The following is a 12,772-nucleotide window of genomic DNA, read 5'->3' as shown; positions in this document are numbered from 1 at the left end:
ATTCCAATCTGTATGTAGTACTTATTGTGGTCTGATGTTTGTAACGTCTAGAAGGACAGTCAGTCGATCTTGTCATCTTTCTGTTTCTAGGTAAACTAATTTTTTAGTTTTGAAAACTGAAATTATTTTTATATACAAGTAATATGGCAGTCATTTGAACTTTCGGCCAATATTTCATCAAATCGGATTGCCATATAGGTGCAATAGAAATAATTCGGTTTAAAACCGTATAATGTTGCGAAGTTAAAAGTCGGATTGCATCATATTTGTTGCAGCTGGAACGCTGTTTTTGTTATTTAACAACGATGAAGATCTTCTTCTTTGGCACTGGATTATAATTTAATACTAATTTTGTGTTATTGTATTTACTAAACAATTTCGGGGATCTCAACATTCCCATAATATAACAAACGGCAGAGTTATCATTGGTAGCGGTCATTCGAATGTTTTCTTTTATTTCTCATTTGTATCCAATTAAGAGAGTCAATAAATTTTGTCTAATGGTATTATCCGAAATAACACAACAAATTAATGTCATATTTTTCTTAATTTATTATGTAATATACTCGTAGTCGCATAAAAGCGACACTACGTTGGAAATGAATAGTTTGATGCTTACACAAACCATTTAATCGATCTGATTTCAAGTTACTTCTAATCAATGCTGTAAAAATCTTAGCTTTTTGAAAATAATAATAAACGCTGAATTGTAAGTGTCTATAGAACTTGCTGAGTAATACATATATGATAATTAAATACTTTATGTGTACCTACTCCTAATAAAATTATTAACAAACCAAAAAATGTATGAAATTTACACCTTATAATTGTTTCCGCACCATTTCTGACAGAATTGCAGACTCGTTGTTAGACATTACGGCTCCAGTTGAATCCTTATTCCTATATGAGGCATTTGGAACGCGCTGAATTGTTCTATCTTCATATCGAGTCCGACCTTGAGACGCCATTGGTCTATTAAGGGTATTGTTTGCATTATTTGGAGAGCTTGGTGGGGTGTTGTGCGCTGTAAAGTTTTTATTTACGAAGTCTTGCTCCTTCCATCCATTTTTCTTGTACACATCACGGAGCTCGTGATGCTGCCACATTGTGTACAAAACCTGACTGGCAAATTTAATTACACAAGTGGTATATTTTTCCTTTCGCTTAGTAATATTCATAAGACGGTCTACACCTCCAGCATCCAAAAGCGACCGAGAGAACTCGGGGTTTTTCTTAATGACTTCGTTTATGGTTGCCAATACGGCCGTGATGGTGTCGTCAGATGTATTTTGATCATGTTGTACGTTGCCCGAAGGTAGTTTTTGGACTAAATCCCGCATGGCATATTTGCCAATCAGCTCCTTATTTCGCTGGTCAATAGCGAGATTACGCAATGCTGTAGCAACAGCGCATACGACGCGATCCACTTCCATCCGCAAAAGCTCTACTAGAATAGGTAGGCCTTTCTCTTTACGTACTGTTGCGCGAATATCAATGCTGGGCTGCCAATAGCAAGCCGACAAATTTTGAATTGCTCCTGCAGCGGCTTCTAGGGTTTCGGGATTGGAGCAACTCTGCAATAAAGACAAATAATACTGAACCACTTCAGGCTGCCATAATTGCTCATATCCCTTGTTTGACTGATGATTTGTTCTTAAACTTTTAGAATACTCAGTAGAAAAAATGTAGTCCTGTTGAACCTCATTTTGAGCTAATTCCTTCTTCTTTTTACTTGTGCCAAAACAACCCAAATTTTCACCTGAAATTAAAAAGCGTAATTACAATTTCTGAAATCAAAATGTAATGCGCAAAATATTCTTCACCTTTTGAAGATGACGGTATAACTCTTTCTTGAGCTATGAAAGGCTGCTTATCGTAATTTGGATCTTCAACTTCTTGGCATCTGTACGATAAATTTCGAAGTACGCAAACGCAGTTCTCTACCGTCTTGTTACCGATATTGTTTTTCTCAATAGCGGTTCTTACTACGTAAAGCAAGCATTCAACTAAATGTTCGCAGTTGCGTAAACATCCTCGCGCGTGTTCTCCAGCTGAGCTGACGTTACGCAATACGCCGGAAGCGTTTCGGAAAACGGTCGAGAAACATGTCTCCCCACAGCAGGCAGGATCCCAACCGGAATGTGGCTTTATAATGTTACAAACTATTGCAGATAGAGCTTCATCGATAATTGAACGTTTTATGTCTTCACAAGAGGACATATTCCACAAAACTCCAGTAACTAACTCCTTCACTTCTGATTCCTGAGACCGACAAAGCAGATTAACTAATGCTGTTATCCCACCTGCATTTTTAATTGCCCGTTTATTTTCGTCATTCTGCCTGCCGTAGGATAAATTACGCAAAGCTCCACACGCATTTCTATGAAAACAAAAAGTTGCTTTAATATAAGTTTATATTAAAGATTGATATAAAAAAAATGTTCATGACGAAATATTTCCAATTTTGTAAAAAACAAATTGGAGGTATTTCCGCATATTCAACTGAAGGTTTAGGTATGTTGATATAATAAATAGAGGTTGCAATTCATTAAGTATATTACGGAAAATCAGACCACAGTATCTGTAACAAATTATTCAATAATTTAAGCAGTAATTCTTGGACTGAAATATTTCATCATCATGTCATGAAGTTTTCAAAACGTACATATTTTTGAAATCACTTACTTATGAATTTCTGGAGCATCATATGATAGCAAACGGATAAGGGGTGGAATTCCTCCTAATGTTCTAGTACGTTGTTTATTTGGATCATCCATATAACACAAATGCTGTAGATATGCCGCAGCATTTGCTTTTATAGCATTGTTTGGATTGCTAAGAAAGCTTATAACTTCCGACAGATTTGGATCTCGCCACCTCATTGTTGAACAAATATCACTGTCAGATCCTCCAATAAATTCGTCTTTTTCACCGATTCTTGAAGGCACAGCGCTTAATGAGTTAATGGGAAATTGGGGCAATTTAAAATCGCCTTGCCCATCGAACGGCATGCAATGAGCATCACCGGCAACCTCCGACCCGTTTAGGTTGTCGTCGAACGGCCTCGCAGCATATGGCTTCATATTTCCACTCACACTTGGCAATCCATAACTAGCTTCTGTTGTATACCCGTACGGAACAATTGATTCATCCGTATAATGAGGCTCTACAGCGCATGACGGCAATCCAGATATACCATAATCTGGTACTTCATCAAATTGGGCAGCTTGTATATATCTCACTGCTGGAGCCATCGTGTGATTTTCAATACCGGGTAAACTTATATCCTGGGAAGTGGTTTCAATTTGAGTTTGAGATCCAATAACCGAACAATGAGGGCCAACACGTTGTATGGCTCCAATGCCTTGTGGCTTTGTGATGTAAATAGGCGCATTCGGATACCCGGTGGTATATTGCTCATAGTTTTGAAATGCAGTATATTGAGTTTGAAGTTGCCCAGCATCCGGCACCAGCGCTGGCTCCATATTTACATTTTGAGAGGGATTCATATTACAATTTGTTTGCGATCTTAAAATATAAGACAATTAACACGACATAATTTTAATGAAGAGGAATTATACATCAATTTTACAACCAACAAAAATCGATGATATAGTGAATTAAGTAAAATATTATTTTGTTATTTAAAATTTAAAAACATAGAATACGAACATTTTTCGCACACACATATTTTTTATGTTCATACGTGAATCAGAATCTTGTTCTTTGAAAAGCAATATTGATTAAGTAAAATAGCTGTTTAAAAAGTTTTTTTTTTATACTACATTTATCTATTAGTTATTATTTTTCAGCTACCACACTTTTTTTTTTTAAATAAGTAACATTGCCAAATAGTTTCTGACGATCAAAAATAAATAGTACAAATTAAATTGTTCTTTTAAACAATACTTGTACAACAACTTCGTCTCGATGAGGGAAATTGCTTTCACATTCGGCCCAGTTCACAGCCTTATGAAGATTTGAATCTTCATGGATATGAGGCAATTTTAAATGAATGTGAGATTGTATTGTCTAAATGTAGTAATTTTTGTCAACATTGGAACGATTAGATTCCATTAGAAATAGTTATAATTGGTTGATTTCAAAACATAGCCTAATATACGGCGAAGTAAACCACCTTCTTCCAATATTTTCCCTTAAAAAAAATATACGTATGTATGTATGTATTTCTAAGGCGGAATAAGACTGTTTCGAATTTCCTACCTTTCGTCCTTTCATAAAAAGTAGTAATAAAAATTCAACAACAAACTGTAACAATCTTTTAGGAAGTTAGCCAAATTTTTAAAAAATCAAATTAATGTGCGTGTACGTACATACATATGTACATTCATACGTAGATACATACACACATTCATACGATGTGTTTAACTCATTGTCAACGCAAATTTTTTAGCATTGATGCATACACGACCATATCTAAATAAGTACATACATACATACCATGTACATACAAATAAAACTGGGCGTCGTAATCCAAATAAAAGAGATTTTGCGCAGTCCAAAAACAACAAAACAAATATCGATTTTTCACACAATGTACATACATACATACATGTAGTACGCTCACAGATGTAATATGTATTACATACAAATTTATAAAGTATACTTAAAACATTTTATATTAATTTAGGCACATAATCGCGATCATTTGATTACTTTTTTATTTTCCTTACTATTTATCGAAATATACAGGCGGATACATTTTTACATACATATGCAATTACGAAGTTGGGTACGGTGCTTTTACAACTTTACGTACCTTTAAATGTAAAATAAAACACACGCATATAATCATTTGGTTTTAGAGATGGGTATAATAAATAAATTACAGCACAGAGACACCGTAAATTCTTTTATATATATAAGAAATTAAAGAGAACAGGTTTTGCATTGTTTTCTTTTTTATACTAATTAGAGTCGTGGTTGTGTCGGTCCAATATGAACTAGTTCGGTACGTTCATGATCTAAGTCATAAATGTGTTTCTGGTCGCCCCCACCCTGTTGTATTAAAGCGATAACAGTGTCTTGCAATTGAAGGGTTATCAACCGAGCCCGACCTTTTATGTGTGTTCTCATAAGTGCATTCTTATGCAGCATAAAGGCAACATTTACTCTAGTCTCCTATATGATTTTTATGTATAAAATATTACAAGGAATGAATAGTTCCTTAAAAATGGCGATAATAATAATATCAAACAAATATCAAAAAAATAAATAAATATCCTATTTATTAGATTTTTAGGCATCTGAACAATCTGTTATAATAACAATACAAACATATTTGTTAAGGAATATGTTTGTCAACTCTTAACTATAATGTTAATTCTTGTCTATGTAGGAATTGTGTGCCACATCAATTCGATAACTTTCCTAACATTTTGTTCACATCGTAACGTGTAGCACCTCCTTGATAATATGAATCGTTCAGGGCTCTGATATACACACATAATGCCGACTGACCGTAGGAACAACTTTTAAATATTAAAGTATGCAAAAGAATTGTACATACATACATATTTTGTGTTTGTGAGAAATAATAAAATAACTGAATATGACTTAAAACAAATAGAACCGAAAAAATTTAAGTTTGTTAAATCATGCCTAGCTCGGTTGAGTGCAATCGAATTGTATTTTAACAGCGATTTCCATGTTGCTCAAGTCAGTCAGAACTTTATGAGTTTCTCTGCAGTTTTACAAAGTATTGCTACAGATGTGGATGGGAATATGATTTGCCGGCTGTGTATAAGTTGAAAATAGTCGTTAAATAACATATCTCTCTATCGAACTGATGGAATTGTGCTTGAAGTCGTGATAAATCAAAGAGGTAATAAATTGTGTATTAGTGTGTATCTTGCGTGTAAATATAGTAAGTGTTTGGTACATAATACATATGTATGTATGTATATACGTACTTATGTATGTACATAAGTAATTTTGTTTGTGGGCTTATGTACCCAAAACACGTATGTATGTACATACATATGTTGGAGGAATATAAAATTGCCTCATTAAAAAGCAACGCTGTTACATATCATCTTATATTGTGTGTACACTAGATATGCATAGACATACATATGTACATAAGAATAATGTAATGCTGGCATTATCAAAAATATATATAAAATAGAACACATGTATGTGCAACATAATTTGTTTATATATGTACATACATAAGCCATGTAAAAAGCCTTCACATAGGTGTTAAGATGCAAATGCATTTACATTTGTATGTATGTACATATGTACGTATATACTTATGTACTTCATTTGTGTGGACTTGTAATATATGAATCTATATACATAAGTACTTAGATACATACATCAGAGTAACTATTTTAATTAATGGCAAATCACAAATAATAATTTGACTACAGGTTTAAAAAAATGATATTTTAATAGCGAGGTGAATGAAGGACAATGCACTTGCTTGTTCATTAATTTCTATCTGAACCAAGTACACAAAAAACCAAAAATAATCGACTCACCCTTCCACTTTAAGCCAAAATATCATTGGCTACTATTCGAATTCTTACGTCCAAATTACATCTCAAATGAATTTGGCATAAAAAGCTAAAATGTACGAATATGTATATCGACTGAAATACAAACATTTTAAACAAATATTTAAAAAACTTAACGAAAAACTGCTCTGATCATGGCGCAGATTTGACGATCACATATACAATGTACATCTTTATTTGACATAAAATGCTGAAGTTTATTTCGGCTAAGGTACGAAATCGGCAACAACAAACAATAACTTAACAAAGAAATAAATCTAACACTACAATTATTTTTGCAGACTAAAAATGGATGATCAAACGCAGTCATTCCTTCGCATGTCAACTTTAAGTGAGTGTCAAAAGTTGTACAAGTCAGATGCATGCCCGAATGAATTTCTTCAATACAATCCACAAGGCAATGTCTTAGATAGAGTACCCGGAAAAAGCTCTAATGACATACTTTCTAATGAAACTTCAAGCTCTACATTGGAAACGAGCACTAATCCAACATTTAATTTGGAGAATTCATCTGAAACCTTAATTGGATTAAATGGACCACCTCCCCAGCACAATAATGATTTGGCAACAAATCCGACACCGCCAACGTATGGGAAGAAGCGCAAAAATTCCTTAATGGACGAAAATCCAACATTAAAAAAAGGTGTTGTACCAAACAATGAGGATAAGAAAAATCTTCATTTGCGTAAAAATATCCGCGATGTAATGAACGAAAAAAATTTGGATACCACAACTATTGCTGCTCAAAGGGAAGAATCTGAACGTTTAGCTCGGGTAGCGGGGCAACAAAAATCATTGCGTGAAATTCAAAAACAAGTCGTTAACAAACAGTTTTTCCGAATCTTGCAATTAGATGATACGGAACCATTGGAAAGTGATTCTTTGCCAAATCATCTAAATGATACGCCGATTGGCATACCAGAGGAAGACTCAACATCAGTAACATGTGATGAAACAAACAGTAGTTTTAGTTGTGGCATTGACAGTGAATTAAACAAAGAAGCTATTAGCGGCGGACCAGCAAGTGAAGTTGTAACTATTGAAGACAGCTCCGATGACGATTGTATATTGTTGTCAGAAGAAGAGGAGGAGGAAGACAACAATGAACCTGAAGATGCTACGAATAGTGGTATGCATGTGAAAGATGCTTATAATATACCAGACGAGTATGGTCGCGTAGTAGTTAATATTGCACACCCCGAAGGTGAAGAAACTTTATATTTGGCTCCACAGATAGCTAAAGTAATAAAACCGCATCAAATCGGTGGCGTAAGATTCTTATATGATAACATAATTGAGTCTTTGAGAAGATTCAAAAAATCAAGCGGCTTTGGATGCATACTTGCCCACTCCATGGGTCTAGGAAAAACGCTACAAGTTGTTTCTTTCTGTGATATATTTTTAAGACACACACCTGCAAAAACAGTACTATGTGTAATGCCCATTAATACGTTGCAAAATTGGTTGAGTGAATTCAACATGTGGATTCCCCGTCAATCCGATGATAAAAACGTTCGTACACGTAACTTCGACATTTATGTTCTAAATGATCAACAGAAAACTCTTACTGCCCGATCTAAAGTCATTCTGAGTTGGGCACAAAATGGAGGAGTACTTCTGATCGGCTACGAGTTGTTTCGTTTATTAGCTTTAAAGTTAGTTACTACCCGTAAAAGAAAGGGAAAATCCATTTATGGCTCCGACGGAATGGACTCCCACAGAGATCTTATGAATGTGGTTTGTGATGCCCTTGTAAAGCCTGGGCCAGATCTGGTTATCTGTGATGAAGGGCATCGTATTAAGAACTCTCATGCGGGCATATCTTTGGCCCTGAAGCAGATACGTACGCGCCGCCGAATTGTGTTAACTGGATATCCTTTACAAAACAACTTACTGGAGTATTGGTGTATGGTAGACTTTGTTCGGCCAAATTATCTGGGCACACGAACGGAATTTTGCAATATGTTTGAAAGACCGATACAAAATGGTCAGTGTGTTGATTCCACTCCCGATGATATAAAATTAATGCGATATAGAGCTCACGTGCTGCATTCTTTGTTGCTCGGATTTGTACAGCGGCGTTCCCATATCGTTTTGCAAAGCACTTTGCCAGAGAAATTGGAGTATGTTATACTTGTACGAATGACGCCATTCCAACGAAAGCTTTATGACACGTTTATGACTGACGTTGTCAGAAAAAAGGCATTTCCAAATCCCTTAAAAGCATTTGCAGTTTGTTGCAAAATTTGGAATCATCCAGATGTATTATACAACTTTCTAAAAAAGTGTGAGACTGATTTAGATTTAGAAATTGATGAAGATCCTCCAAAGACCAGTTCAATCTCAGCAGTGGATACTAATCTGCCCCTAAACAATCCAACTATTTCACCGAAGATAGAAACTAATAATGCAGCTTGTGCCGCTCCTATAAATCCTCCTAAGTTGGATAACCCACCAACAACAGAAGAGAATGGAGAACTGTTGAATGTATGTCCATCTTCAGATTTATCTGAAACCTCCAATAAAAGGTTGGTATAACTTATTATACTTATTATTTTTATAACATTTAATATATGTACAATTGTTTTAACACCTTCTAATTAGGACATCTGCTAATCTCTATGTGGAAAAGGAAGATCAGCTGAATCATTTAAATACTTTCAATTCCTATGCAAAGGGAAACTATTGGCTGGATGCAACTATACCTTCTAAGCCCAGTTGTGTTGAAGTCTTGATAAAGCAGACCGATTCTAATATAGCAAAAGATTTTGAGAACCTTACCGGCTCTTCCGAAATAGTAGACTTGGACACAAACGAAATCAAAACTGTTGAAACAACCATACAGTCGAACCCTACACTCCAACAGAAATATGTTGACGTTAGCAAAAACCAATTTCTAGACGGTAATTCGCCAACTACTAAGGGTTCCAGCGGTATAGGCTCCGAAATTAATAGGCAGGTGCTGAAGACAAGGAGAAATGATGAATTCTCATGTTCCTGGGCCGTGGATTTAATGAAAGATTACATTCCCGGACAAATATCAAATTCTCCGAAAATGGAAATTTGTTTTTGCATTTTGAAAGAAAGCATATATATGGGCGATCGTATACTGTTGTTCAGTCAAAGTCTTTTAACTTTGAATTTGATAGAAGGATTTCTAAAAACAAGCTATGTTCCAGGAACCAACAGCTTTTGGACACGAAACATTTCATATTTCCGTAAGTAAAAACCAGATTTATTCTAAGTGATTATTTTTCATTTGGTAAAAAGTAGTATTATTTTGTACCTTAGATTATATTTTCATAAACTTAAGTTTTGCTTATATTTTAAGGTTTGGATGGTTCCACTTCATCCCAAGAAAGAGAAAGGCTGGTCAACGAATTCAATGCAAATACAAATATTAAATTATTTTTAATATCTACCAGAGCGGGCTCTTTGGGTATTAATTTGACAGGAGCGAATCGAGTAATAATTTTTGATGCAAGCTGGAATCCTTGTCATGATACACAAGCTGTATATAGAATATATAGGTATGTGATAGATATAATTTATTATTATAAATAAATATTAAAATGATATATATTCGCGATTTTTATAATTAAACCTTTACATTTGACAATTTTAGATATGGGCAAAGAAAACAATGTTATGTATACAGAATTGTAATGGATAAGTGCTTAGAGAAGAAAATATATGACAGACAAATTAAAAAACAAGGAATGTCAGACAGAATTGTAGACGAATGTAATCCCGAAGCCCATCTGTCGATTAAAGATATTACAAATTTATGTCACGACTATGACTCGGACGATGAAACGGTGGTCGAGAAAAGCAAAGAAACTGCCATAATTCCAGAGAAACAAAACATCACCTTAAATACCTCATCTCCCATGAATGCAGATGAAGTGGAAGAGGATTCGAAACCGTCAGCAAAAAATCATTCGGATGTTATAATAAATACAATAATTGCTCGACACAAAGAATTCATTACGAAAGATCCATTTTTCCATGAAAGTTTATTGGTCGATCGAAAAGATAGAAAATTATCGCAAGCTGAAAAAAGACAAGCTCATCGGAGCTATGAAATGGAAAAGAAGGCCAGCGTAAATCAAAAATTGGCATACACGCCTGGAAAAATGCATTATAAAGTTGTAAACAATGACGGAACTGTTATAACTCGTCCAGTAGCATCAGTAAGTATTCAAATAAGATACAAAAACTAGTGAATTTATCCAATTTAATCACTGCGCAAGTATTGAATTCATAATTATAAGTTATTTCAAAAGCTGACCTATACTCAAATTTAGCTACAAAATTAAAATAATTTTGATAATCCCTGTGAAATTGCATGATGATTTCATCACTCTGAATTACGTTTTCTATTGAATATTATATTAACCTTATTTTTTATATTTTGCAGATAAGACCAATGCCTACAAAGAAAACAAACAATGCTGCTTCCGGAGGCCGCTCGACCCGATGGATTCCCGCTGAAGTGTGGCAACGACAGGGAATGACCGCTCAAGAGATGACGTTACCCCTTGGTAAGTGCAGCTTTTAGAATCTAATAAATAGATACATGTCGATCTCAGATGAAAAACGCATTTTATCTTTCCTTTGTAGATGTCGTTATACCAACAAATTCATCCGAAAAGGCGAATATAATCCTTAAGGCTGGACAACGAGTGATGGTGCTTAAGTCATCAAAAGGCATATATATGCAATTAGATAGCGGAAAGATTATTGCTATAAGGACTACAACAAAACCTACCGACTGCGACAAAAACAGCAAAGGGGATGTTATAGATATTACATCTGACTGCGATAATGACACACCCAAACAGAAGTCGTCAGAACTAGGTACTATCTTAATTGTAATTGATATTAATACGCATATCATTTAATTACATATTTATGAACATGCCTAACCTTTTTTCACATTTTTCCAGACAATTCAAAAGATAAATGTAACGGGGAAAAAAGGGACAGTAAAACAAATGAAGAAGTTAATCAGGTTATCGCACCGACTCCTGCCTTTACAGAAACTAGGACTCAGGAGCACCATAATGAGATGGAACACCAGCAAAGTCTTAATCAACCACAGACCTCCGAGTGCCGGCCTCAACCGCAACACCAGATGCAACGAGAATTAGACTACTCACAATCACAGCAACCATATAAGCACCAATCACAAATGTCTTCAGCTAGTGAAGGTTTTAATAATTCTATTAATGTACAATCTAGTGTACCAATTACTCAGCCAGGCGTTTCTGAACAAAAAGTTAGTGAGAATACCTACTTTCATAGGGATATTCAACACACATTTCCCCCTCAATATTACGACTATTACGACAATAAGAATAAGCCCACAACAACGAACTATCATCTTAATGAGTATGCTCCATATAGTCCTTTTAATTATGCTCCGTACCATTCAAACATTCATTCATCGGCCGCATACGGCAGTGGGTCTTCAGCGTATGTAAATTCACATCCTTTTCCAAGACCGCATTGGACTCCAGTTGTAAATTCACCCCCAACAAATGAATCTTTTCGACAGCACTCATATCTAGGGAATAGTTACCAAATAAATGAGTGGTCTCCTCCGTAACAAAAGTAAAATTAGTTGGCAATTATTTATTTTAGATCAATATATGCATGGTATTCTTTTTATTATGAACAATAACATTCAAAAACATTATATCTAAGAGTGTCCTACATACAATAAATTAAGTTAAGACTTAGCCTATTTCTATAAAGAATGAGAATGGTATTTAATAAAGAAGATGTCTAAAATTACAATTATTTATATACTGTTTTACATTATGAAGGGTGCCAACATAATGAAATTTATACTAATCCGTGAATAGATGAAAGCTCTCAATAATTCACATACACACAAACGTGCTTTCTACTGAGGAGCGCTGATCTGATTTTATCTGATTAATAAACCTACGAAGTATGAGACAAAATCTAAAATCGAATCCAAAAATATATCAGTTGTAGCTAAAAACTTAATACGGATCTCAAACTGCTTATTCTGGTTTTTTAAATAGCTTTGTTTGATCAAGGCTCAAATTCTTCGATGCATCGCCTGCGTTAATATGCATGTATAACGAAGAAAGGGATTCCAAAAAGAAACACCTAACACTTTAAAAGAAAATCTTGAGATATCTGTTGAAGATTCATTTCTCAATGATAATATCAAAGCTTAATAGACTGGAGGTATA

At 34.7% G+C, this 12,772-nt stretch overlaps 2 protein-coding genes across 3 annotated transcripts; one reads left to right on the top strand and one right to left on the bottom strand.

Moving 5' to 3' along the window:
* Positions 1-528: 528 nt before the first annotated feature.
* Positions 529-4,896, bottom strand: LOC115622491 (catenin delta-2). Of its 2 annotated transcripts, none has more exons than XM_030516438.1 (4): positions 4,781-4,896; positions 2,686-3,528; positions 1,824-2,380; positions 529-1,759 (listed from the first exon to the last, which is right to left on the bottom strand). In XM_030516438.1, the coding sequence occupies exons 2-4, from the start codon at positions 3,507-3,509 to the stop codon at positions 822-824; spliced, it is 2,319 nt and encodes a 772-aa protein (XP_030372298.1). In that variant the 5' UTR covers positions 3,510-3,528; positions 4,781-4,896; the 3' UTR covers positions 529-821. The 2 variants fall into 2 exon arrangements, with proteins under 2 accessions (XP_030372298.1, XP_030372306.1); XM_030516446.1 differs by lacking the exon at positions 4,781-4,896 and adding an exon at positions 4,462-4,540.
* Positions 4,897-5,610: 714 nt separating this feature from the next.
* On the top strand, positions 5,611-12,344 carry LOC115633632 (helicase ARIP4). Its single transcript, XM_030531070.1, has 8 exons — positions 5,611-5,845; positions 6,824-9,070; positions 9,147-9,760; positions 9,874-10,072; positions 10,168-10,735; positions 10,963-11,086; positions 11,166-11,402; positions 11,492-12,344. The coding sequence occupies exons 2-8, from the start codon at positions 6,831-6,833 to the stop codon at positions 12,151-12,153; spliced, it is 4,644 nt and encodes a 1,547-aa protein (XP_030386930.1). The 5' UTR covers positions 5,611-5,845; positions 6,824-6,830; the 3' UTR covers positions 12,154-12,344.
* The last annotated feature ends 428 nt before the right edge of the window (positions 12,345-12,772 follow it).

Source organism: Scaptodrosophila lebanonensis, unplaced genomic scaffold (assembly GCF_003285725.1).
Source record: "Scaptodrosophila lebanonensis strain 11010-0011.00,11010-0021.00 unplaced genomic scaffold, SlebRS2 tig00000001-arrow-pilon, whole genome shotgun sequence".
NCBI lineage: Eukaryota > Metazoa > Arthropoda > Insecta > Diptera > Drosophilidae > Scaptodrosophila > Scaptodrosophila lebanonensis.
Note: the sequence above shows the minus strand (reverse complement) of the source record. Positions and strands in the feature narration are given on the sequence as shown.

What these genes read in the sequence shown, in the direction of transcription:
- LOC115633632 (XM_030531070.1), top strand. Translation starts at nt 6,831, where the DNA reads ATGGATGATCAAACGCAGTCATTCCTTCGCATGTCAACTTTAAGTGAG. An exon ending in AGAGATGACGTTACCCCTTG is followed by an intron (nt 11,087 to 11,165) that starts GTAAGTGCAGCT and finishes TTTCCTTTGTAG; the next exon opens with ATGTCGTTATACCAACAAAT. An exon ending in ACAGAAGTCGTCAGAACTAG is followed by an intron (nt 11,403 to 11,491) that starts GTACTATCTTAA and finishes ACATTTTTCCAG; the next exon opens with ACAATTCAAAAGATAAATGT.
- LOC115622491 (XM_030516438.1), bottom strand. Translation starts at nt 3,509, where the DNA reads ATGAATCCCTCTCAAAATGTAAATATGGAGCCAGCGCTGGTGCCGGAT. An exon ending in GATGCTCCAGAAATTCATAA is followed by an intron (nt 2,381 to 2,685) that starts GTAAGTGATTTC and finishes TTGTTTTCATAG; the next exon opens with AAATGCGTGTGGAGCTTTGC. An exon ending in TATACCGTCATCTTCAAAAG is followed by an intron (nt 1,760 to 1,823) that starts GTGAAGAATATT and finishes TTTTAATTTCAG; the next exon opens with GTGAAAATTTGGGTTGTTTT.